The sequence below is a fragment of the Branchiostoma lanceolatum genome, chromosome 1 (assembly GCF_035083965.1).
Source record: "Branchiostoma lanceolatum isolate klBraLanc5 chromosome 1, klBraLanc5.hap2, whole genome shotgun sequence".
NCBI classification, from domain to species: Eukaryota; Metazoa; Chordata; class Leptocardii; order Amphioxiformes; family Branchiostomatidae; genus Branchiostoma; species Branchiostoma lanceolatum.
Genome location: NC_089722.1, coordinates 5,261,972 through 5,287,478, shown reverse-complemented (window position 1 = coordinate 5,287,478; position 25,507 = coordinate 5,261,972). Strand labels below are relative to the sequence as shown.

Below are 25,507 nucleotides of genomic sequence, written 5' to 3'. Positions count from 1 at the left end.
TAGCAGGGCTGCCATGTGTTGACTTTAGGGGCAGGCCGTACGTACGCTCTAGCACACCACACCCATCCGAGTCCGCCCCTCCAACTCTGCCATAGAGACACATCTACGGATCCACGGTTTCCTACCCTCCGATTTCCAGACTCCTTCTCACTTAGCTAGCCAGCAGGAGACCCACTGAACCAGCCAAGATGGTAAGTTTACCTGGCTCACCTGTTGAAGGTGTTTTTTTGTACATTTTGTGCATACCTGTAGGGTGGGGCCTTACAGAATACACCTGTCATGTCAACATTGTGGAAACACTCCACAGGGCGTTCTGCCATACTGTAACGGTCAGCCCTGGCCAAACTAGGACCTTCGAGTTAGTACATAGGGCTGTGGTATGGTTCTATCACATTTTTAGACAGTGTTGGATTGCTAGAGACCACTGCTAGAGTTAATGAGCTTAGTGGACTGTGGGGTTGAATGGGGCCGTGTCGGTGGATTCTTGTGCACTCACCGTTCGCGGACATTCTTCCGGCCGGTGGGACAATGGGAGGGGGGTAATCCGACCTTCAGGCGCGTCCCGGAGAAGATAAGGTCACTGCGACGGTCTACGGTAGAGTTCTCCGCTTTGTAGCTTTCTCAAAGGCACGTGGAGCGAACCACAGTGGAAGAATGTGCAGTTTTTACTCCAAAAGTGGCTCAATGTAAATAGTAGAGGTCCTGAGTCAACTTTAACCCCACCTATGGGTTAGTTGTGATCGTTGGCAAAGAATTCTAATCTATATGTAAGTTTATCACATCAGAGGAATATTACAGGATTACAAGTATGAAACAAATCATTCGGACTTGCGAAGTAAAAGTGTAAAACTTACCTACCAAAGGTAGATTTGATAGATACACAGTTACAGGGGCAAAAACAGTAAGGGAAGGACATACATGTAGCACACCTGTGTTAACCATGATGATTGGTAAGGTTGAACTATTTATTGAGTATCAAGAATCTTTTGTTAGTGGGGATAGGATCAACGGAAATCTTTAATTAGTAAAGGATATTAATTAACAAAGTGTTATGCAGAGGCACATGGTATGGGGCAGTGGGTCCAAGGTATTTACAGTATGGTATCATGGATGGGAGGGAGGTCAGTTGGGATGTAACTTGTTCATTATTCCAGAAGCATCCTGACCCTTTACTTGCACACACTAGCATCATGCCCCTTTACTCAAAACAGAATCCAAAATAATAAGGGAAAATCCATTTTATTCCCTTTTTTTTGACGTGAAAACAAGAAAATTAAGCTTTCTATTCTATCAAAATCCAGCCTTTCCGAGGTATTATTCGTATTTTTAGTATCTTGATTTCAAACAATTTCAACTTATCAAGGATATGCCCTCAAGCGAAGTTTGGTTCCTTCAGCATACTTAAGGATATATCCTTCATCCAATGACTTACACCTTGAGAGACTAAAGGATATATCCTTTCTCTGGACGACTGGAGGATATATCCTTACCAGCAATAAAGGAGATATCCTTTTTCTGGAAGGGTAGAGGATAAATCCTTTTCTGGAAGGGTAGAGGATATATCCTTTTTCCTGGAAGGGTACAGGATATATCCTTTTTCTGGAAGGGTAGAGGATATATCCTTTTTCTGGAAAGGTAGAGGATATATCCTTTTTCTTGAAAGGTAGAGGATATATCCTTTTCCTGGAAGGCTAGACGATATATCCTTCCTGGAACACTAGAGGATATATCCTTTTCCCTGCACTAGAGGATATATCCTTTTCCTGGAAGACTAGAATGCTAGAGGATAAATCCTTTCTTTAGAAGGCTGAAAGATTTGTGTTTCTTTGCAACATTGATCTCTTTTTTACCCCATAACAATGATGAACGCCTTTATCAATTAGTAGAATACTACATTTACGAGCAATGTATGTAAGAATATGAACAAGTAAATCACAATCAAAATCTAAAGGGGATAATTCTATTTTTTACCTTTGTCCGTTTTAAGTCTGAACTTTTAAGATGACAAAATGTTGGAAATAAAGCTTGATATGACATAACAACAAGATTTACAGACACTAACAAATTCAAAAAGACATCTATACTTTCTTAGATCTGTGGCCCTCGTATAGCCGGGCACGGGGAAGATTTTTTGTCTTGGCCAGCCACGACACGAGGGAATTTCCGAACAATTTCTTAGATGTTAGAGGATATGACCACTCTGTATAACACGACTATGAGATGAAATGGTCGACATAAACAGTACAGACACTGGTTTATCAATTTAAAAAACCTACAAGTCTTACCCCTTTCTGTTTCCTTCTTTCAAATTTGCAAGTATCCTTTATCCTTTGACTGTTTACAAGAAAAGTATCATGACATGTTATATGTTACCAACACCTGAGAACAGTATGTACAGAGAAACGTTGAAACAGGTGTTTGAAAATGGGTATCAAATAACACAGTATAAAAACAATACATGTTTAGTTATCTACGCGATCCCCCATGGAACCGAAACATTACCAAGCAGAGACTTCGGTCGGGGGCTTTTAGTTGTTGTGCTTGACGCGATTTCTTACACGGACCAAGGTTTTCTAATGCCGGCAAGGGAGTTTCGCTGCCGAGGGACGACTGCCTTTCTCTCGGCGACATAACTCCCTCGGCAGCGAAACGCCCTTGACGGCATTAGAGAACCTTGTCCCGTGTAAGAAATCGCGTCACCCCCCTCCCCCAAATATATAAATATATACGACGCCGTTCTAGGAAGTCTGCGAAGGAGGCTACCAGCCGTAAGATTTCGCGGCCACTACTAGCCCCCCGACCGAAACCTCTGCTTGGAGAATAACTTTGGAGTCTTGATGTTTACGATGTAGAAGGGACCTTCGAAGGGCTCGGAGTTGGTGCTGGACATATACTGGATGAGTTATCATCAGATGACTTCAGTTAGTGTCCTCTGCGTACGCGCGTTCAAGTCGTACTCTGCGCTCTCCTGTCGTGCTCTGCTAACATACAGTATTAACCGGGTTAAACGCGTTGGCTCGGCCATCTTCATTGAAGTCATAGACATCGGAATTGTCCCCTTCGCAGCCGCTGGGATTGGTGGATGGGATAGGCTGGTACTCTGAACTGAACTGGTTTGTACCCGGAATTGGCAGATACGGGCTCGACAAGAGGAAACACGGCTGCTCCTGGCTGAGTTGACATGATCTGGGGCTGGACAATTTGCAACATCCACGGAATGAGGCCGGTACAGGCACCCTGGCAGTCGCACCGAGTCTGATCCTTGTCTTTTGCCCGAACTGTGTGGTATGCTGTTCTCTGTAAAGACAGAAATACGAAAGGAAAAATTGTAAAAATAAGGGAAATACGATCGGATACGTGAATCAATGCAGAGCGATTGGCAGCATACACCCCGACAAACCAACCGTTTCGACGGGCAAAAGAGCAATAACTAGAAAACGCATTACTTCTTGCGTCAAATATGTATTCAAACCATACTCACGCCGTAGTTATATCTGTTCTAGATATTTTCTAGGCTATAGTTTAAGCGTAATGTGTAAGGTGATATTCGTTTCTGTACTACACGCGTGCCCATTTCCTATATATGGTGAATAATAGCGATGAGGAGGCGAAAGTTGAAGATATAAAAGCAGCCAACACCTGAGCGTTGACTCTGGCGGAACCAATTTGTTATGCTTTATGGCTGCGCTCATTAACATGCAATTGTCACATTGGTGTCAGTTAGCCCTACCCCGTGCCACCCGCTACCTAAATTGTTTGTCAGCTGCATGCACTGTAAACTGTATGATCTCCAAGCAGACGGGTGGCGCAGACGTCTTGTGGTTCAGGTTGCTAACTCAGAACCTGTCCAGGTTCGAATTCCTGACAGATATTGATGCTGTAGCCTTTACAAGAAAGCGGAAGTATACATGTTCTGATCAAATTCCATGGATCCTTTGGCCCAAATTCGACCCTAGGGTCGACCCCAGCTCTGACATGTTATGAGAGATTGCATTCGTCATTTCGGATAGTGACGTAAAGCCGGCTGTCCTGTGTATGCGTCAAACCTATGCACGTAAAAGGACCCAACACGCATATCGAGAAGAATAGGGGGTGACCCTAGCCTGGAATCCCGACCTATTTATAGCTGCCGGGGTCTCTTCTGTCCTCCCTCCGCTATTTTGCGGAGGGAGGACAGAAGAGACCCCGGCAGCTATAAATAGGTCGGGATTCCAGGCTAGGGTGACCCAGTGTGCTTGGCCAGAAACGCGAGCCGTAGCGAAGCCGGAATGTACTGCCACTAGCTACTAGAAAAAAATGCTTCACCTCAACTGAAGATGACTGCTTTATCAATCACCTACCTTACAATACCAGTTTCACCACTTATTCTCCAAGCAGATGTATGCTATCAGAAAGAAGAGTAGACACATCCATACAGATGTATACAAACAGACACATACTCTTTATCCGTGACTCCTGCCCCTCCACTTCGACTTTGTTGAAAAGCGGCCCGTGTGACTGAACAAGTATTCGAAAGAAACTAAATGCTTTGACTTGACTTGATACCACAATAGACATGTGCAAGACGACCCTGCCATACATCTGCTTGATTAAGTTAATGATTAGCTAGGACCAGTCTGTGCATGTGAGTCTGCATGTCCTAGTTTTGAAGAACAGGCAGGCTGTTTGTGGGAACTCTCCAGGGGTATCTACAAGCAGATGTAGGGAGGCAACATCATATCTTTTCGCACTCCACAATTCACAATGCAAACTCCCTTGCTACTAACGGCTTGAAGCTAACCAATTCACATTGCAAATTTGATAACGTAGCGAAATCCTTGAAATATGAATCGGTCGCGCGTCCTTTTTTTCTTCTTTAACTAAACGGGAATAGGACTATACATCACATTAGATGACCATACCTCGATAAAAATACATGGTCTTTTTATTCACTAATTTAGGAGGAGAAACGTTACAGTCCATCATCATCAGTCCATGCCAGGGTCTTTATAGCTGCAACTTCTTCCCATAGTTGGAATTTTTCGGCTTGACCGTGCAGGAAATGCGCATTACCAGCGACAGAAATGCAGAAAAGACATCTCAAAACGACCATCTCTTCATCTGCTCGGAGATAAGAGTTTGACGCTGTCGTGATTAGAGCAAGCTTAATATTTTAGTCTCAAGCGTGACAGTACTCTGTTTAGGCAGACGGTCAGATAGCGGTCAGATAGCGGTCAGAGGTCACCTCGAGTCACAAGGGTGATCAGAGTTTCTCTGAGTTGAGTCACGTTAAGTTTATCAAGCTAAGGCCTTTATTTTACTTCGAAATGCCAAAGTTCGGCCCACACGGCCGCTTTCATGTTTGAGTTTCTTTTCATTTCCTTTGAACAGAAAACGGGGCAATGATTTTAAGAAGAAGTTTACAATCCTTCCAACCAACATCTGCTTGGAGAGTAAAGACAACCACATGTGTGTGTTTATTTTGCGCTGGGGCTTTCTGGTTTCGGGCAAGCGGCAGGAGATTTTTATGGGACAAACAGACCGGGTCCTAAGACAGACTAGCGTACTCTCCGAGCAGATGTAGGGAGGCAACATCATATCTTTTTTTTGACGTACTGTATTTTTAGGCAGTTTTATCGGTCTGTCTACTTTGTCATTTTTGTATGTGTCGCTAACCCAAGTGTGGGTTGGCTACACACAAAAATGACAAAGTAGTAAGCCCGATAAAAACGCCTAAAAACACGTCAAAAACTAGCCAGCACCCCTCCTCTGCTTGGAGAGTAAGATTTTCGGTCTGAAAGAACGCCCTACCTGACCTACATGATGCCCTTTCCCCTAACAATGACATCCTTTTTTGTCCCCAAATGTTCGGAAAACGAATGACATCCTTTCTTGTCCATATAAAATGACCGGAACACGACTTGTAAACCTGTGCACTGACTAGTCGGTAAAGAACATTTGATACCCTGTCGAGGCCTGTACGTTCCGAACGGCGTGGCTTAAAACACAAGATAACAATGACATCCTTTCTTGCGAGTCGCCCGAAGCAACTTTTATGCTACCATCTTAGCGATTTTTGTCTGTTTTTTTCAAGACTTGCGGTTGCCCGCGCAAATAAAAAGTTTATGAGCAGACGAGAATCCCCCCTCCCCTCCCCCTAAAATACGGCCTCCCTGTGAAAGATCATGGGACCGGGAGGGCCTCTTCCCAAATCACGCGTGGTGCAATGTATGATTTAAGAAACTTACCTTCTTTGGAGAGGTCTTATTCCAAAACAGCTTCATTATTTTGCCACAGATGTCCACAAGGTCGGGGTTTGTTCCATACGTACGTGAATGAAGGATACCCCAACAAGAGACGTCGGCTGCACTGACGATAACAAGTTTCCGTTTATTTGAACCACATGGCCGGAGCCGGGTTTCATCAGAGTAGAGTAGAGTAGACACGTAGAGGGGTTGTACATTATGTGAGAAGGGGAATTGATGCTCTAACATTACACGGACGAGTTGGGACAACCGTTGATCATGACACAGCTTCTTACAGTGGAGTTTTTAGTTCAAAGGACCTCCTTGGTCGGTTGGTGGGATGCAAGCAGCTCAGAGTTTGAACCTGAAGCTCTCGACCGTCGTACAGAACGACTCTGCCTCATCCCTGCGAAGCATATAAAGAACACTCCTGGAAGAAATCCTCAAGATAGGCCAAACAAAGGGGTGGTTATCTAGAGTAGGGCCTATCTGTCGGTTGGAGGTTGCCGTGTAAAATTGTACTTCACTGAATTAGATACCTTTAGGAAATATCGAAAATACATCATAATTTAAATATCTTAAATATATTACCTTTTACCTTAGAAATATCGTTTGATTGTAAACTGTTTCTTTTTCCTCTTCCTTCACGGCAAGGAAGTTATATGACCACTCAACTGGCAAGGGTCGGTCCAAACCGTCCAATACTTCAAGCAGATGTTGTTTTTGACCTTCTGGTCACATCCCCGCGTTCTATTCTTCCGGCCCAGCCAATGCTTGCATATTTACAGTACAGCCTGGCCGGAGGACCTTTTCCCCTGGGGCAGGTCAAGTTTCCTTAGAGGCCTCTGTTTCAAGGGAGCCTGCAGGCCTGGGAGATCGGGGGCTAAACTCAAAGCAGATCTCCATGGGATAAATCGTATCGGGCTGTCAGAGTAGCCTGGATGCCATACCCCCAATCTCTGAAATATTTATCGATACATATTGCAGAGATTATGGGTCTGGCATTCAGGCTAGCCAGAGAATGGCTTATATTGGGGCTGACTGGAGCTTGGGAGCTGACAGCCTGGAGTCCAGTCTTTAATCCGCTACCCAAGCTCCGCTCCCAGCCTTCACCCTGAAAGTTAACAGGATGACAGAGTAAACAAATTTAATCTCTACAACTGGATAAAACACATATGAAAACCAGACGTTTCGAGCGCCCGTCCGTGCCGTGAATGCTACATTCTCCTCATTGACAAGGAGCTGCAGGACGGGCGCTCAATACGTCTGGTTTTCATATGTGTTTTATCCAGTTGTAAAGATTAAATCTTATTACTATATTGCTGACCTAGATGAACAGGGACGATATTTAGCCTGGATATCAGTCGACCATTCGCCCGATGCGAGGCGATATTATAATAAAATTCCTTTTGGCCGGGGAAGGCTGGTAGGAGATACAGTTGGCACTCTGGTGCTCTTGGCAGCTGATCCTTAATTTACCTGAAATACCGTAAAAATAGAATTGGCACTGTGGTTGCAAGTTTCGTTTTTTCTACCTCAAGGATTCCGAATATCACTGAGTTTTTGGGTCTGAAATGATTTATGAGGGACCGTCTAGATTTTGTCAGTTTCAGTGGTTGTATAAGCTTTTGTTAGCAGAGGTTCGTCTCCGGATTGCTCTTGACGTCTACTTTAGATAATGTACAACCCACTGTCGTTTTGTCGGGCTTTCTATTTTGTCTCGTTATCTTTATGTCCTCAAGACAAACATGTTACACTACCAGTTACACTAATTTCCAAGCATATCTACACGGTGCCAAAAATCGTATATGCGAGTAACCTGCCCCAGGGGAAAAGGTCCTCCGGCCAGGCTGTACTGTAGATATGCAAGCATTGGCTGGGCCGGAAGAACAGAACGCGGGGATGTGACCAGAAGGTCAAAAACAACATCTGCTTGAAGTATTGGACGGTTTGGACCGACCCTTGCCAGTTGAGTGGTCATATAACTTCCTTGCCGTGAAGGAAGAGGAAAAAGAAACAGTTTACAATCAAACGATATTTCTAAGGTAAAAGGTAATATATTTAAGATATTTAAATTATGATGTATTTTCGATATTTCCTAAAGGTATCTAATTCAGTGAAGTACAATTTTACACGGCAACCTCCAACCGACAGATAGGCCCTACTCTAGATAACCACCCCTTTGTTTGGCCTATCTTGAGGATTTCTTCCAGGAGTGTTCTTTATATGCTTCGCAGGGATGAGGCAGAGTCGTTCTGTACGACGGTCGAGAGCTTCAGGTTCAAACTCTGAGCTGCTTGCATCCCACCAACCGACCAAGGAGGTCCTTTGAACTAAAAACTCCACTGTAAGAAGCTGTGTCATGATCAACGGTTGTCCCAACTCGTCCGTGTAATGTTAGAGCATCAATTCCCCTTCTCACATAATGTACAACCCCTCTACGTGTCTACTCTACTCTACTCTGATGAAACCCGGCTCCGGCCATGTGGTTCAAATAAACGGAAACTTGTTATCGTCAGTGCAGCCGACGTCTCTTGTTGGGGTATCCTTCATTCACGTACGTATGGAACAAACCCCGACCTTGTGGACATCTGTGGCAAAATAATGAAGCTGTTTTGGAATAAGACCTCTCCAAAGAAGGTAAGTTTCTTAAATCATACATTGCACCACGCGTGATTTGGGAAGAGGCCCTCCCGGTCCCATGATCTTTCACAGGGAGGCCGTATTTTAGGGGGAGGGGAGGGGGGATTCTCGTCTGCTCATAAACTTTTTATTTGCGCGGGCAACCGCAAGTCTTGAAAAAAACAGGCAAAAATCGCTAAGATGGTAGCATAAAAGTTGCTTCGGGCGACTCGCAAGAAAGGATGTCATTGTTATCTTGTGTTTTAAGCCACGCCGTTCGGAACGTACAGGCCTCGACAGGGTATCAAATGTTCTTTACCGACTAGTCAGTGCACAGGTTTACAAGTCGTGTTCCGGTCATTTTATATGGACAAGAAAGGATGTCATTCGTTTTCCGAACATTTGGGGACAAAAAAGGATGTCATTGTTAGGGGAAAGGGCATCATGTAGGTCAGGTAGGGCGTTCTTTCAGACCGAAAATCTTACTCTCCAAGCAGAGGAGGGGTGCTGGCTAGTTTTTGACGTGTTTTTAGGCGTTTTTATCGGGCTTACTACTTTGTCATTTTTGTGTGTAGCCAACCCACACTTGGGTTAGCGACACATACAAAAATGACAAAGTAGACAGACCGATAAAACCGCCTAAAAATACAGTACGTCAAAAAAAAGATATGATGTTGCCTCCCTACATCTGCTCGGAGAGTACGCTAGTCTGTCTTAGGACCCGGTCTGTTTGTCCCATAAAAATCTCCTGCCGCTTGCCCGAAACCAGAAAGCCCCAGCGCAAAATAAACACACACATGTGGTTGTCTTTACTCTCCAAGCAGATGTTGGTTGGAAGGATTGTAAACTTCTTCTTAAAATCATTGCCCCGTTTTCTGTTCAAAGGAAATGAAAAGAAACTCAAACATGAAAGCGGCCGTGTGGGCCGAACTTTGGCATTTCGAAGTAAAATAAAGGCCTTAGCTTGATAAACTTAACGTGACTCAACTCAGAGAAACTCTGATCACCCTTGTGACTCGAGGTGACCTCTGACCGCTATCTGACCGCTATCTGACCGTCTGCCTAAACAGAGTACTGTCACGCTTGAGACCAAAATATTAAGCTTGCTCTAATCACGACAGCGTCAAACTCTTATCTCCGAGCAGATGAAGAGATGGTCGTTTTGAGATGTCTTTTCTGCATTTCTGTCGCTGGTAATGCGCATTTCCTGCACGGTCAAGCCGAAAAATTCCAACTATGGGAAGAAGTTGCAGCTATAAAGACCCCGGCATGAACTGATGATGATGGACTGTAACGTTTCTCCTCCTAAATTAGTGAATAAAAAGACCATGTATTTTTATCGAGGTATGGTCATCTAAGGTGATGTATAGTCCTATTCCCGTTTAGTTAAAGAAGAAAAAAAGGACGCGCGACCGATTCATATTTCAAGGATTTCGCTACGTTATCAAATTTGCAATGTGAATTGGTTAGCTTCAAGCCGTTAGTAGCAAGGGAGTTTGCATTGTGAATTGTGGAGTGCGAAAAGATATGATGTTGCCTCCCTACATCTGCTTGTAGATACCCCTGGAGAGTTCCCACAAACAGCCTGCCTGTTCTTCAAAACTAGGACATGCAGGCTCACATGCACAGACTGGTCCTAGCTAATCATTAACTTAATCAAGCAGATGTATGGCAGGGTCGTCTTGCACATGTCTATTGTGGTATCAAGTCAAGTCAAAGCATTTAGTTTCTTTCGAATACTTGTTCAGTCACACGGGCCGCTTTTCAACAAAGTCGAAGTGGAGGGGCAGGAGTCACGGATAAAGAGTATGTGTCTGTTTGTTTACATCTGTATGGATGTGTCTACTCTTCTTTCTGATAGCATACATCTGCTTGGAGAATAAGTGGTGAAACTGGTATTGTAAGGTAGGTGATTGATAAAGCAGTCATCTTCAGTTGAGGTGAAGCATTTTTTTCTAGTAGCTAGTGGCAGTACATTCCGGCTTCGCTACGGCTCGCGTTTCTGGCCAAGCACACTGGGTCACCCTAGCCTGGAATCCCGACCTATTTATAGCTGCCGGGGTCTCTTCTGTCCTCCCTCCGCAAAATAGCGGAGGGAGGACAGAAGAGACCCCGGCAGCTATAAATAGGTCGGGATTCCAGGCTAGGGTCACCCCCTATTCTTCTCGATATGCGTGTTGGGTCCTTTTACGTGCATAGGTTTGACGCATACACAGGACAGCCGGCTTTACGTCACTATCCGAAATGACGAATGCAATCTCTCATAACATGTCAGAGCTGGGGTCGACCCTAGGGTCGAATTTGGGCCAAAGGATCCATGGAATTTGATCAGAACATGTATACTTCCGCTTTCTTGTAAAGGCTACAGCATCAATATCTGTCAGGAATTCGAACCTGGACAGGTTCTGAGTTAGCAACCTGAACCACAAGACGTCTGCGCCACCCGTCTGCTTGGAGATCATACAGTTTACAGTGCATGCAGCTGACAAACAATTTAGGTAGCGGGTGGCACGGGGTAGGGCTAACTGACACCAATGTGACAATTGCATGTTAATGAGCGCAGCCATAAAGCATAACAAATTGGTTCCGCCAGAGTCAACGCTCAGGTGTTGGCTGCTTTTATATCTTCAACTTTCGCCTCCTCATCGCTATTATTCACCATATATAGGAAATGGGCACGCGTGTAGTACAGAAACGAATATCACCTTACACATTACGCTTAAACTATAGCCTAGAAAATATCTAGAACAGATATAACTACGGCGTGAGTATGGTTTGAATACATATTTGACGCAAGAAGTAATGCGTTTTCTAGTTATTGCTCTTTTGCCCGTCGAAACGGTTGGTTTGTCGGGGTGTATGCTGCCAATCGCTCTGCATTGATTCACGTATCCGATCGTATTTCCCTTATTTTTACAATTTTTCCTTTCGTATTTCTGTCTTTACAGAGAACAGCATACCACACAGTTCGGGCAAAAGACAAGGATCAGACTCGGTGCGACTGCCAGGGTGCCTGTACCGGCCTCATTCCGTGGATGTTGCAAATTGTCCAGCCCCAGATCATGTCAACTCAGCCAGGAGCAGCCGTGTTTCCTCTTGTCGAGCCCGTATCTGCCAATTCCGGGTACAAACCAGTTCAGTTCAGAGTACCAGCCTATCCCATCCACCAATCCCAGCGGCTGCGAAGGGGACAATTCCGATGTCTATGACTTCAATGAAGATGGCCGAGCCAACGCGTTTAACCCGGTTAATACTGTATGTTAGCAGAGCACGATAGGAGAGCGCAGAGTACGACTTGAACGCGCGTACGCAGAGGACACTAACTGAAGTCATCTGATGATAACTCATCCAGTATATGTCCAGCACCAACTCCGAGCCCTTCGAAGGTCCCTTCTACATCGTAAACATCAAGACTCCAAAGTTATTCTCCAAGCAGAGGTTTCGGTCGGGGGGCTAGTAGTGGCCGCGAAATCTTACGGCTGGTAGCCTCCTTCGCAGACTTCCTAGAACGGCGTCGTATATATTTATATATTTGGGGGAGGGGGGTGACGCGATTTCTTACACGGGACAAGGTTCTCTAATGCCGTCAAGGGCGTTTCGCTGCCGAGGGAGTTATGTCGCCGAGAGAAAGGCAGTCGTCCCTCGGCAGCGAAACTCCCTTGCCGGCATTAGAAAACCTTGGTCCGTGTAAGAAATCGCGTCAACCACAACGACTAAAAGCCCCCGACCGAAGTCTCTGCTTGGTAATGTTTCGGTTCCATGGGGGATCGCGTAGATAACTAAACATGTATTGTTTTTATACTGTGTTATTTGATACCCATTTTCAAACACCTGTTTCAACGTTTCTCTGTACATACTGTTCTCAGGTGTTGGTAACATATAACATGCCATGATACTTTTCTTGTAAACAGTCAAAGGATAAAGGATACTTGCAAATTTGAAAGAAGGAAACAGAAAGGGGTAAGACTTGTAGGTTTTTTTATATTGATAAACCAGTGTCTGTACTGTTTATGTCGACCATTTCATCTCATAGTCGTGTTATACAGAGTGGTCATATCCTCTAACATCTAAGAAATTGTTCGGAAATTCCTATACGAGGGCCACAGATCTAAGAAAGTATAGATGTCTTTTTGAATTTGTTAGTGTCTGTAAATCTTGTTGTTATGTCATATCAAGCTTTATTTCCAACATTTTGTCATCTTAAAAGTTCAGACTTAAAACGGAAAAAGGTAAAAAATAGAATTATCCCCTTTAGATTTGGATTGTGATTTACTTGTTCATATTCTTACATACATTGCTCGTAAATGTAGTATTCTACTAATTGATAAAGGCGTTCATCATTGTTATGGGGTAAAAAAGAGATCAATGTTGCAAAGAAACACAAATCTTTCAGCCTTCTAAAGAAAGGATTTATCCTCTAGCATTCTAGTCTTCCAGGAAAAGGATATATCCTCTAGTGCAGGGAAAAGGATATATCCTCTAGTGTTCCAGGAAGGATATATCGTCTAGCCTTCCAGGAAAAGGATATATCCTCTACCTTTCAAGAAAAAGGATATATCCTCTACCTTTCCAGAAAAAGGATATATCCTCTACCCTTCCAGTAAAGGATATATCCTTTACCCTTCCAGGAAAAAGGATATATCCTCTACCCTTCCAGAAAAGGATTTATCCTCTACCCTTCCAGAAAAAGGATATCTCCTTTATTGCTGGTAAGGATATATCCTCCAGTCGTCCAGAGAAAGGATATATCCTTTAGTCTCTCAAGGTGTAAGTCATTGGATGAAGGATATATCCTTAAGTATGCTGAAGGAACCAAACTTCGCTTGAGGGCATATCCTTGATAAGTTGAAATTGTTTGAAATCAAGATACTAAAAATACGAATAATACCTCGGAAAGGCTGGATTTTGATAGAATAGAAAGCTTAATTTTCTTGTTTTCACGTCAAAAAAAAGGGAATAAAATGGATTTTCCCTTATTATTTTGGATTCTGTTTCAAATACATCTTCCCTGTCCACTTTCTGTGTAGCTTTTACAACATGCTTTAGTCTCAGGCCAGTTGTTAAACTGTAATTCTAAATGATGTCTGGACTAACGTGACCTTTAATTATGGCAGTTTGCTGGTATGATTATCTGTAATTGAGACCAAATAAGGTTAGGAGTGGTTATATAGTAATGAATTTTTCAGGTCTCTTGGGTATTTTTGTTCAGAGTTTTGCCAGGGATTATTGGAGTTACTTTCAGAGGGCATTGTGCCATTTGGCTAAAAGCTTTGAGTATGGTACCTTTGACTTAGTTGTACTGTACTGAGTGGCCTATACATATATCTGTGACTTGTTGGTTCACATGTTTACAGTAGAAAAAATTTAGGTTATCTTACGTGTGTAGGTCTGCTAGAATAAAAATCTATATCGTAAGTCTGACCAAATGTTGTTGCAACATAGACTGAATGAATGTGGGGAGGGGGGTGATAGTGAAGGTGGTATCAAAAATTGCTTTAAATCTCACTCCTGCAATCATTTCAAATAAATTTTTACCAGTCATAGTAGTAAGTGAGTATGTTGAGGTACTAGAACATTGAAAGATGACTACATATCAGGTAATAGTAAGAAATACTCAGAGATAGCATGTTAGAATTGTGTACCAAAGCTAGGATAACAGGTAGTCCTGGATTTCTGCTGATTCACTGTGAATGTCTCCAAAATGAGGTCAACACATTGTAATACAGGGATAATATAGCTAACAATGATGAATGAATGAATGAATAAATGATGTTTTCTTAAAATTTAGATGTCTTTTAACTGTACAAAAAATAACAATAACAAAAGTTAGCGATATTTTACTAATGATAAAACAAGTTGTTGTATATTTTGCTGCGCCCACAGACATTTCCAGTATCTTACCTTTGACATTACTCAAAGCTAAAAGATCTGTAGTACTAGTTCATCCCGTTTTAAAGCCACCCTGAGGATATGGATAAATTCAGGAGTAGCTAAGTGTTATGTTTAAGCCAAGTTCAAAGCACCCGTGTTTACAAAAGAACAACACAGAAAGAATACGAAATCAAGCTGGAATGTACACACAATGATGTAACCATTCTGTATCCATTGCGGGTAGATTTTGCTAATTGGTACTAGGCTACACCTACATACATGTATATACAATGTACAGTCATTAAACAGGAATGTTTCAGGTATGGTCTGAAGTTCAAAGGTCAGGGGAACATACCATTTGTGTCAGTCTGTTAAAGTGCCCCTCCCAAATTCGGTATTAAGTCTTTCATAATGTCCATGCTAATGGTATGCAACAGTGTAATGATGTGGGACTTGAATCATGCCCAGACCTTGAAGCTGATGTAATTAAGGCAGGTACAGAGAGAGACATACCTGTGTAAAGTGTTAGGATTAGCGCAACCACCAGTACAAAGGCCCTCCTCCCTTGTTTGTGCAGTGTTGGAAGATAAACAAATTAGCATTCTACAGGACTTTTCTGTGGACGCATTCATTTCCATGCCGTATCGATCGGAAATCAACTCTATCCAACCCATCCGATGTGTAAAATCTGCTCATAACAGATTACCAGTGAAGTTGAGAGTTTGCAGGTGTATATATTTACAGTGGAGTGTTGATTGTAGTTTGTTGGGTGTTGTATTTACAGGTGTGGTCGGTTTACGGGAGGGGCCATTCTGGGTTAGTGGGGTACAAAGGTCTCTGCTGTGTGTGCAAGAAGGGGATTCATGATGCCATATAGCCTCCACCAGGCCTCCCTACAGGGATATGGATTGTAAAATTCTGCCAAAGAAGGAATAATTTGCCAGAATAGTCAGTCTGTGGGAAGGTTAACATTTCCCCGCCCCTGCGAATGAAAGGCTATGGAGGCCAAACTCCCCTCGCAAATATTCTCCCTTCAGCAAGTGTGGTTAGTCTCGTAGAGACTAGATGCCTTTAGTGATTAGGACTTGCATGTATCTGGTCTTGTGTTCTGTATGGAGATGTTGGTACGAGTGTATGTGTGGTGCTGTTCACATGTAAGATAGTGCAGCTTCTTCTATCCACGAAATTTGCAGAGACATTTTTCAGATTGCAGAAAAAAATATTAACAACTTACAATATGGCAACCCAAAATGATACAGGCTCCATATTGTATTACTACATTTATATAAGAAACAGAAGAACATATTATTTCAAGTCCTGACTTCAGTGACCATAGGTGATGATAGTGCATTTTTCCCTGTGCACTGTACAGTATCACTTTGGTATGCCAACATCAACAGAGGTGATCATGATAAAGTGAGGTCAGGAGGAACTTGGTAAAGTCAAGGTCTGTGTTTACAAAGGTTGAGGTAAAAAGTGCTGAAGATCGTTACTTTACGTCAATCACAACGTATTGTCAGGGCCAAAGTTGTAAACATAACATTACTCATTATGGAAGTCTTCAAAGTCTTCACTGCAATATAATGATAAAAGATGAGGCCCAGAAAAGGTGATAGCAAGTCAAGGTACATTTGTACCCCAGCCCCTAGTAATAGTTTCATGTATTATCTCCAAGTTTGCCTGTGGCCAGAGCACACAATGTTGTAGCCTAAATTTTCACCCTTAGGCCTCAATGTAAAACCTTAGGAAACATTGTGCACACCTTTGTCTACTACTAGTAAGTAATGAGGCCCAGGTAAAGGTGGGACAAGGCCAGGTGTTACTGTAAATCTTCAAATGTTTGCAGTGGGTTTTATTTTTGCAGTGACCTCTTACCATGAAGTCTTATTACTGTACTGCAAATATATGCGTTTTGTTTTTCTATGTATTACAGAAATGTTTCAACCCCAAGCGTCAAACTCAAAAGTCTGCGAAAACCTCCTCTTTCCCTCCTACCGCAAGATGAAACCACAGCAAAAATAAATGCATTTACAGTATCACATACCTCCGCCCCTCATACGACCAAGTTTGCCTGAAGCCAGAACACACACTGTTGGCAGTGACAGATGATGATAGCATGTCTCACGTGCCTGCGCCATACCTGTGTATCTACCTGTACTCAGGTGTACCCATACCTGTCCAGACTTGTAGGTTCTCAGGTGTGACCTCACCTTGCCAACACATGTCACCTGAGGGGTCTAACTATAGTAACATCCCACCTGGCTGTGCATTGTGTAGGTTCAAATTGTTCAGAGTGTGTTTCAGGAACATGAAAGACATTTTGCATGCAAAGATTGGAATATGAAAGAACGTCACGTCTTTTGATATTCATGAATGTTCGGATGCGGTAAAGGCCTAGTGACTGAAAATGACATTCCTGGAGCCATAGCCGAAGCTAGAATTCCTGGCGTTTCTTACTGGCATGGGAACAATTGCATTATTGGCATCGCACCTTTGAATTGAAATCGCTTTGCTGCTAACTTCCTTGTTATGGACGGAATTTTGTCTGAAATTCGTTTTATGTTTGAAATTTGCCCGAGGCTCAAAGAAGTGAATGAATGAACTCTGAAATCAGTCATACTTGCTGAGCTTGCACCTAAAACTCAGTACTTATACTATATACTTCTTGGGCAAGACTTAAGTTGTGAAGAAGTAGATTTCATGCCCCGTCCCCATGAAAGAACATTCCAGAAGAAAAGTACAACAGCAGTTGGCACTCAGTCAATGTATAATTCATAGTCAGAGACAATGGCCCTGACAGCACAGTTACCTGGGACTGACATACTTGACAGTGTAGTAGGTCTTACTCAGGTGTTCTTTCTAAAACATGTCGCATTCCAAATTTCAAGCCTTGGGCAAAACTGTCAGACCAACCATTCTTCTTTATTTTATGTTGTGCATCCAAAATTTATTCTGTACCTAGATCTTTAGGTTAGGTGTACCCGTACACCTTTTCCCAAAAATAAATGTCCAGCCCTGAATGGATATCCATGATTACCATGAGTGTGTGTGGTTGTGTCTTGAGTCTGTGTGTGTGTGTGTGTGTGTGTATGTGTATGTGTATGTGTTTGTGTGTGTGTGTGTCGACAGTAGAAATAATCTATACAATATAACTTAAAAGATGGTCCCAGTGTAACTTGTGACTCGTACACTTGACACACGGACAGCGATAAGATCTCACTCAATCCTTCCTTCTTCCTAAATCTTAAGTATGTAAAGGTCCACAGATTTCACGCCTGTCATATATAACTTATTATATAAGAACATTCTTGACCACCACTTGTGCAGTAGACCCAACAACACTACAGACAGTCAGTGGCAGACATGTTGGGCTGGAAGGGAGCCAAGATGGTTCTATTGCGCAGCACTTGGACTATTCTCCCATGCTGACAGCTTACATTCTTATCCTGTCCTGGTGAATAGGGGAAGGACAAAGGTTCAACTGGGTTGAAGTGTGTTGTAAAAGAAACAAAACTTAAACTTGTTGTCAGTTTCAGTTTATTTATTTCACCAGGATGTACATGTACATGTTGCCTACTGGCATTTTCAGTGATTTCTGGAGGGAGAACCTCGGCATGGAATAACAAAACGTTTCAACATATAATGAGAGTGTTAACAGAGATTATAAAAATAAATACTGTAAATGTTAGTGGGGATTTAGTTTCGCAGTAGGGAGAAAATGAAACTTGTTTGTGGTGATTTTGAGTTAGCGTTGAAACAATAGTAGTGCTACAGTCAATCATTGCAACGGCTTTTCGTAGTAGTTTTAAGTTCGGCGTAAAGAGTTTACCGCCAAAACCGTGAACAAAAAATCACGCAAACATTTCTGCTTTTACAGTAAGCCTTCATAAAAAGAATTAAGTGTAAGTTACTAATACTGAAGGATGATGAGACTCCTGTGTGCATCGGAAAGAGAAAGTTAGTTTTGACATGATGGATTACGACCGCCCGAAACTAGTGTAAGTATTTCCCAGCGCTGTGACATCTTTATGTGTATAATCTTGCCTTAGGTAGCTTTAATATGGTGGCTTTGAAGTCTAAGCCCTTAGGGACCCCCTGCTTTATGCTTTGAAGACTATAGGTATAATTATACTAATAAAAAAACAGCCATATATTATGATACTGTACGTACTTCTGTCTAGTAGATGATAATCCATTGTAAAAACTGTGTAATACTTCTGTGCAAGGAGATTTAACCTCCTTGTTCTGTGGATCACAAACCTAAGACTGAGGTAAATCTAGACGGTACATAATCTATCTGGTAGGATTTTTCCCTGGGTAATTTTTATGTGAGTGCGTGACGGGAATATAAAGATACCATGACAATTAGACAGACGATGTTTCCTTCGCTACAAAAGAACAAGTGTAACAGTTGTGTGCCGTTTCTGTGTGTGAATAGGAGAAGGAGTTACAAAATTTGACAAGATCAATTCATCACCAGTCATTAGAGAGTAACCCTACCCCCACTGGGGACAGGAATGCAATTTCATCCTTTTCTCCGCTGTTATTCTGTAAGCAATTCCCATATAGAAATTGAATATTGCCGCTGTTGTCACCAGAGAATTTCCATTTTGTTCATAGAAGCGACCATTACGATGAAAATTGCCATAAGGATCTGCTAAAGTACACCCAAGGGAGTTGTCCTGAACAAATGGCATTTCCCCAAACTGTGCCTTCCTGTATGTCATTCTTCATTGCTGCTATATTCATGGTAATAAAACTACATGTATGATTTGTAAAATAGCTTCGGGGGATTGAAATATGTTTCAAACCATTTTAGGATAGAGTTAGTATGAAAAATCCTTGCTTGAAGCAAATATTTCTGCATTTACAGTATGTCGTGCTGCAGTAGCACGATTCCCAACAGGCTAATACCTTCCTTTGACAACTATATCATTATATGCCTCAGCCTTTCTCATGTTAGAATTAATTAAAAAAACAAACTAAAATTGCTTGACAGCTGACACAAAAGGTACATTTCTCTAAAATAAAAGATGCCCCCTCCCCCATATAATGCTGAACATGACAACAGTATTTGATTCCTCATTCAAAAGACATCGCTACAAATGCTGCTAGGACAGTCATACATTTCACCTCATTTCTTGTTGTCTAGCTTGTATTCAGTGCTTTGATTTGACCTCAAAGCTGTTCTCCCAGTTGGAATTGAAATAAAATGAAGGGGATCAAATAGTTTGTCCCAGCCAAAGTGTTCTGTTGATGAGTCAGGCTCAGATGTCCAAGTGGCGATCCTTCGCTACACGCCGTCTATTGCCACTTCTGTAGCACTTCCATTAATTGAAGAGAGGCGAGCGTTGGACAAAGCAATGTGATTACGTGAAAGTGATAATTGCCCTTCTAGTCGGGGATTCGGCAAATGGATGTCGATCCTTCTTGTTAGGGCATTACCCCCCATTTACATGTCCTCCGAAATTCACATTACCGGTAAAGAGGGCAGTGCGTGAGGTAGGGCCTGGTGGATTCGAATATATGGATGACATCCGTGCGGGCATCGATTTTCGTCTGTTTCCAAAAAAGAAAAAGAAGTTCACGACTATTCCATCAACTGTACATAGAAGTTGCAGAATGTAAGCTGCAAATGTATGCTATACATTGCAGGAGACTATGTCAGAAACGGAGAGTAACGTGGAATGCCAAAGTCAATTCCAAAGTCGAAGAAGATGTGAAAGAACAAAAATGAAGAATCGTCCATTACTTCTTCCTGACCACTTAGATTTCATAATGATGGCAATTTTCTTTTTGCCAATCTCTCATTTGTTTCGCATGCTCGCACCAGTTTTGGGGTTCCCAGATGATGTCATCCATGTAATGCAATGAACATGGCCTTACCGGTAGGAGGGCTGGGGCCATGTGGGGCCACGTGATGCCGGGAGTTTTTCCTGAGGTTCTGCGGACAGGATGAGCTGGTTGCTATGGTGGTGCGACCAGCTGGCCTCGCGATGGAAACACGTCACGGTATGGTCAAGTTTAAGGACTTGAGCTTGGACTGTCTGTGTGCTCTGGATTTATGTTAAGAATTGATATGACCATGTGATAAGCTATGATGAAAAGGCTAGATCTAGAGTGGCAAGAGAAAGATTACAGCATGTTGCTGTTGGGAAAAATGAATCTTTCAAGTTGCCATCAAAAACTATATGATATGGATTGATAGACTTTAACTTGGACTGTGGTTGGATTGTCTGGGGACTCTCTGTTTGTGGTGCATTAGACATTGTAGGAAAGATATGGCAAGGTGGCGCATAGAAAAATGGTTTGTCTCTTAAGTTTGTAGAAAATATAATTCATTGTCGTTTGATTGAGAACATTGTGGCAGAAATAACACAATGGTTTGGTCGAGTTTTCACTTCGACTTGGACTGTAGTTTGATCTCTTTGTGTAAAAAAAATTTATATATTTGACCTTGTTTGATCTGTTAGAAAGCATCGCTGCCTGGGTGACCTGCGTATTACTGTGTTGCAATTTCAATTAAATGAAATAAATGCAAATAACAAAATTAGTACGTCCATAAATATGTGTATTTTAGGAGAACTGTTAAATTTGACCTTGTAAAATGTCTAGGATAATAGGAATGGTTGAATTCATTGAATAATTGGAAACCCTGAATAGTGAAAGACTTGTTTTAGCAATAATAATTATAAGAATGACCAGATTTCCTCATCATGAATTGATCCCCCTCCTGTAGTTCCCCATGACAAGGCCCATGAGGACGCAGCCCATATGGTGTGTGGATGGTGCACTGACTGTTTACAATACGTCTCCAATAAAACACATGCCTGCGACACGCTTAACCAGATTTAATGCCTCGTTAATCGGCGCGTCTTTGTTCTATTTCGCAGGGGATTTTTCCATATGTTCCAAAAGTGTTGCCAAATGTGTCGCCTCATGATAAAAATTCTGTTTATACGACGAAGAAATGTGTCAGGGCTGGAAATACTGGGTAAATGTGCACTTTTGTGCACCCAAAATTGGAGCTGTGCACCTGATTTTTGACTGGTTGCACCAGTGCACCTAGTAAGATATTTTTGTAGGCTATAGGGTTCTATTTCTAGTTGTGCTAAAAGTACCATTGTACACTAGTATACAGAATATTCTTCAATTTTAAGAATCAGAAAAAGCACTGAAACCTGAATTTACAGTGACACACGGCCACACTCTGCGGTCATTTCTTCTTTGCCCCACTGAAATCAGAGCCCCGTGTGTTGCATGCTAAACTGGGGGGAATAAATGAATAGTCTAATTTGGGGACGATTGTTGAATATTTTAGTAACTACCTGACCCAGAAGGAAGGAAACATGTTGACAAAACATATTGTTCAATTTGTCTGCAGTCATCTGGATTATCAAAATCGTGCGTGCAAAAAAAATTACCATAAATCGTGTTCCAATTGATTCATTAATATTTTAAATGTTACATCTGACCATAAACAAAATCTGTGTTATTCACTAAAATCACAGTACTGTTTTTCACTCTGATTGTGAAAGAATTGTTTTGACAGTCAATGTTGATATTCAGTAACTTGTACATGTTTCTAAATTCAAAAGCTGATTAAAGTTTATGATGTTTACTGCAGACCCTAGCCTCTTAGCAGGCCTATGAGTCAGGCTTTTTGGTGGTTTATTTTATATTTATATGCAGTTTTCTGATTGTTTGTCAGTTCTAATGTTTCACCTTACGAGAGCCAGTAAACAAGAAACCGTGTACAATCTAGAACTGACATACATTAAGCATATTATGTTATTATCGCTCTTCCCCACATCTGCTTGGAAATACCTGCAACTGAATATTGTACAAATATAAAGAAAACCACCTGTTTCATCCTTCTTGAAAGGCAGGTGTCATAGTTGTGGCTGACTGGTGTTCCTTTAATTCATAATTAACAGGTGTCGCTTGTATTTATGACTGACAGGTGTCCCTTGTTATATCTGTGACTGACAGGTGTCCCTTGTATTCATTGATAACAGGTGTCTGTTGTATTTATGACTGACAGGTGTCCCTTGTTGTATCAGTGACTGACAGGTGTCCCTTGTTATGTCAGTGACTGACAGGTGTCCCTTGTGTTAATGACTGACAGGTGTCTGTTGTATTTATGACTGACAGGTGTCCCTTGTTGTATCAGTGACTGACAGGTGTCCCTTGTTATGTCAGTGACTGACAGGTGTCCCTTGTGTTAATGACTGACAGGTGTCTGTTGTATTTATGACTGACAGGTGTCCCTTGTTGTATTCATGACTGACAGGTGTATCTTGTATTTATGATTGACTGTTATACCTCTGTTGTACATGTGACTGACTGATGCCCCTTGTGTTCCTCCAGGTGAATGTACGAGTGACGACGATGGACGCCGAGCTGGAGTTTGCCATCCAGACAAACACCACCGGCAAACAGCTCTTCGACCAGGTGGGTAAACAATAAACAAACAAACGCACAAACAAACAAACAAACAAACAAACAGACTCTTACCCGAACTCATCGAAACATGACTGGAAAACAGTTCTTCGACCAGGTGGGTACTACAACAACAAACAAACAACAGTCTCTAACTTGAGTTCTGAATAATGGATAGGGTACTTGTCACAGAACCCAGAGGTCCTGGGTTTGAATCTCCTGACATGCCACCATGTTCCAGCACTTAAATATATATATATATATATATATATATATATATATATATATATATATATATATACCAGTGTTGTGTGCCAAAGTTTGCTGTAGACGTACAGTACCCAGAGTTGTGCATGGTGCCACATTCTCCCCATGATTGGACACGATTCTCCATGCATTCCTCCACACAGCGCTGTGAAAGGCGGTTGTATGGTGGAATTTTTGTCGGAATGCCGCATCACAGACCAAATGACGAAACCTCATGACTCGAAACATGCTCATTAGGCTCCCTTGTAACCAGTCGTGTTCACCATGAAATGTAAGGAGGAATAGTGAGGAAGTGTTGAATTTTCTTCAAATGATGACTTCCTGTTTTAGTTTTGTGTGCACCATGTTACCTGTGTGTAGCTCAGTACCAGTGTTACCTGTAGAGTCACTCATAGCATGCTATTACAATTAAATGGCCATTTTGTCCTACTTATTAACATAAGAACATCATAGGGATGTTCCAATGTCCCTGTAGCTCAGTTGGTAGCAGTGTCACAGTTGAGCTCCTGGCTCCAATCAGTTGGCAACTGGGATAGCCCAGTTCGAATCTGGGGAAGGGATATCCTTGTAGGAGCTGCACCGTCTTTTGGAAGGGACGTAAAATGGTGTTACGGTGGTCAAGGAGCACGTTACAACAGATTACTCAGATACAACCAGGTGAATTACAGACCACAAAACCTGTGGTAGCGTGCGTAGTCCAGTGGTTAGCAATCTTGCCTCTGGAACTAGAATCCACGAGTTTGATCCCAGCTGTTGTCGCTCACCCGACATGCACGCTATCGGAATGGGTCGCAGTCCCTAGAACGGGATGTTAAGCCGTGTTCCACTGTTCATTGTGTTTGTCGAAAAGAGCTAGGGGGGATTTCACCGGAACACTGAACCTGTAAATATTGTACATAGTGTCTGTCTTCTCTGTCACGACCAGTGGAAGAAAAGCTCTTCAATGAGCTAAACTGGATCAAAACCTACCCACAGCCAGGCACCCCATGGGGTCAGCCTTCTCAACACGTACACTGATTGATGTGATTGACAATAAGATCAATAACGTACAAACACCTGAAGACAGGAAACCTCTCGCCTGATCCAGCACTCTGACCTGACCCACTTTACAATCACCGCAAACATTTCTCATCTGTAACGCATGCTTCGAGATTCGATCTACGCTCAGGCCACACCAATTCGATTCCTTGGATCTCTGTTTTAACTAAAGTTTAAGAAAATGATTTGCTAAACTGGAAGATCAACATGAAAACAGAGTCTGAGTGGAAAGTCTGTACCTTGGTTCACACAGTTTCAGGGAGTGAACAGAGGCAAATGTAAGTTCTCTTACCCGCCGTCTGTTTTCATCTTGTCTTCCTGAAATTTTACCTTACAAGGTCCGGGAACTGGGAAATAACAGTGGCCTTAAACCTGTTCCATGGCCTTGCGTACAGATGGGAAACTTTCACCAATTCATGATTTTATCGCAGTTGTAGAGTTCCACATGGTTGTAAAACAAGAAGAGGGTTGAACGAATGTTTTATTGCACATTAGCGGGACTAAACTGCCCCCAGTCCTGGCCCCAGGATTCCAGTTTGCCATTACCGCCATCATCGATGATTGCAGGGCAATTCACAGACTCATTTACCCACAGCCACCTGCACTGCTATAAACTATAACTGGTCTGAACTGTCTTATTGTTATATAATGTATGAGATCTCAGAGTGTGTAACTACAGCTGACCCTGATATAGATTCATGGATATTTATTATTACTTATTAGCCCTGGGGGGTGGAGTGATCGCCTTGAATCCAGAAGGTTGTGGGTTCAATCCCCGGCCAGGTCACACTAAATACTTAAAAAATGGTATGTACATACTACTTTCTCTGCTGAGCACACTCTGCTACCAGTGAACTACATGTAGCCTCCTGAACTTTGAACTTAACTACCTCTGACTCCGAGGGTCTGTATTTGTACTGTCTGTGTAACAGAAGAGTGAGAGTTTTGTGTAGTATTTAGTTAAATACGACATAGTACACTGGAGCAAAATATATGTCTCTGTATTTTTGGATTTATACTTCAGAGTAAATCTGGGAGTCATA

The 25,507-nt window shown here is 42.3% G+C and overlaps 1 protein-coding gene and 1 long non-coding RNA gene across 7 annotated transcripts in view; both read left to right on the top strand.

Annotated features, from left to right (window-relative positions):
• The window catches only part of LOC136430698 (radixin-like), a 75,865-nt gene that overhangs the window by 8,212 nt on the left and 42,146 nt on the right, over window positions 1-25,507 (top strand). For 5 of the 6 annotated variants that reach the window (XM_066421546.1, XM_066421536.1, XM_066421526.1 and 2 more), the window contains exon 3: window positions 23,088-23,171. In XM_066421546.1, the coding sequence (XP_066277643.1) occupies window positions 23,088-23,171 (84 nt within the window). Of the gene's footprint in view, window positions 1-10; window positions 192-23,087; window positions 23,172-25,507 lie in introns of those variants that run through there. The other variant, XM_066421518.1, reaches the window with a different exon arrangement.
• On the top strand, window positions 8,696-13,822 carry LOC136430693 (uncharacterized). The gene is made up of 2 exons (XR_010754924.1): window positions 8,696-8,864; window positions 11,795-13,822. It is a non-coding gene; the product is annotated as an uncharacterized lncRNA (long non-coding RNA).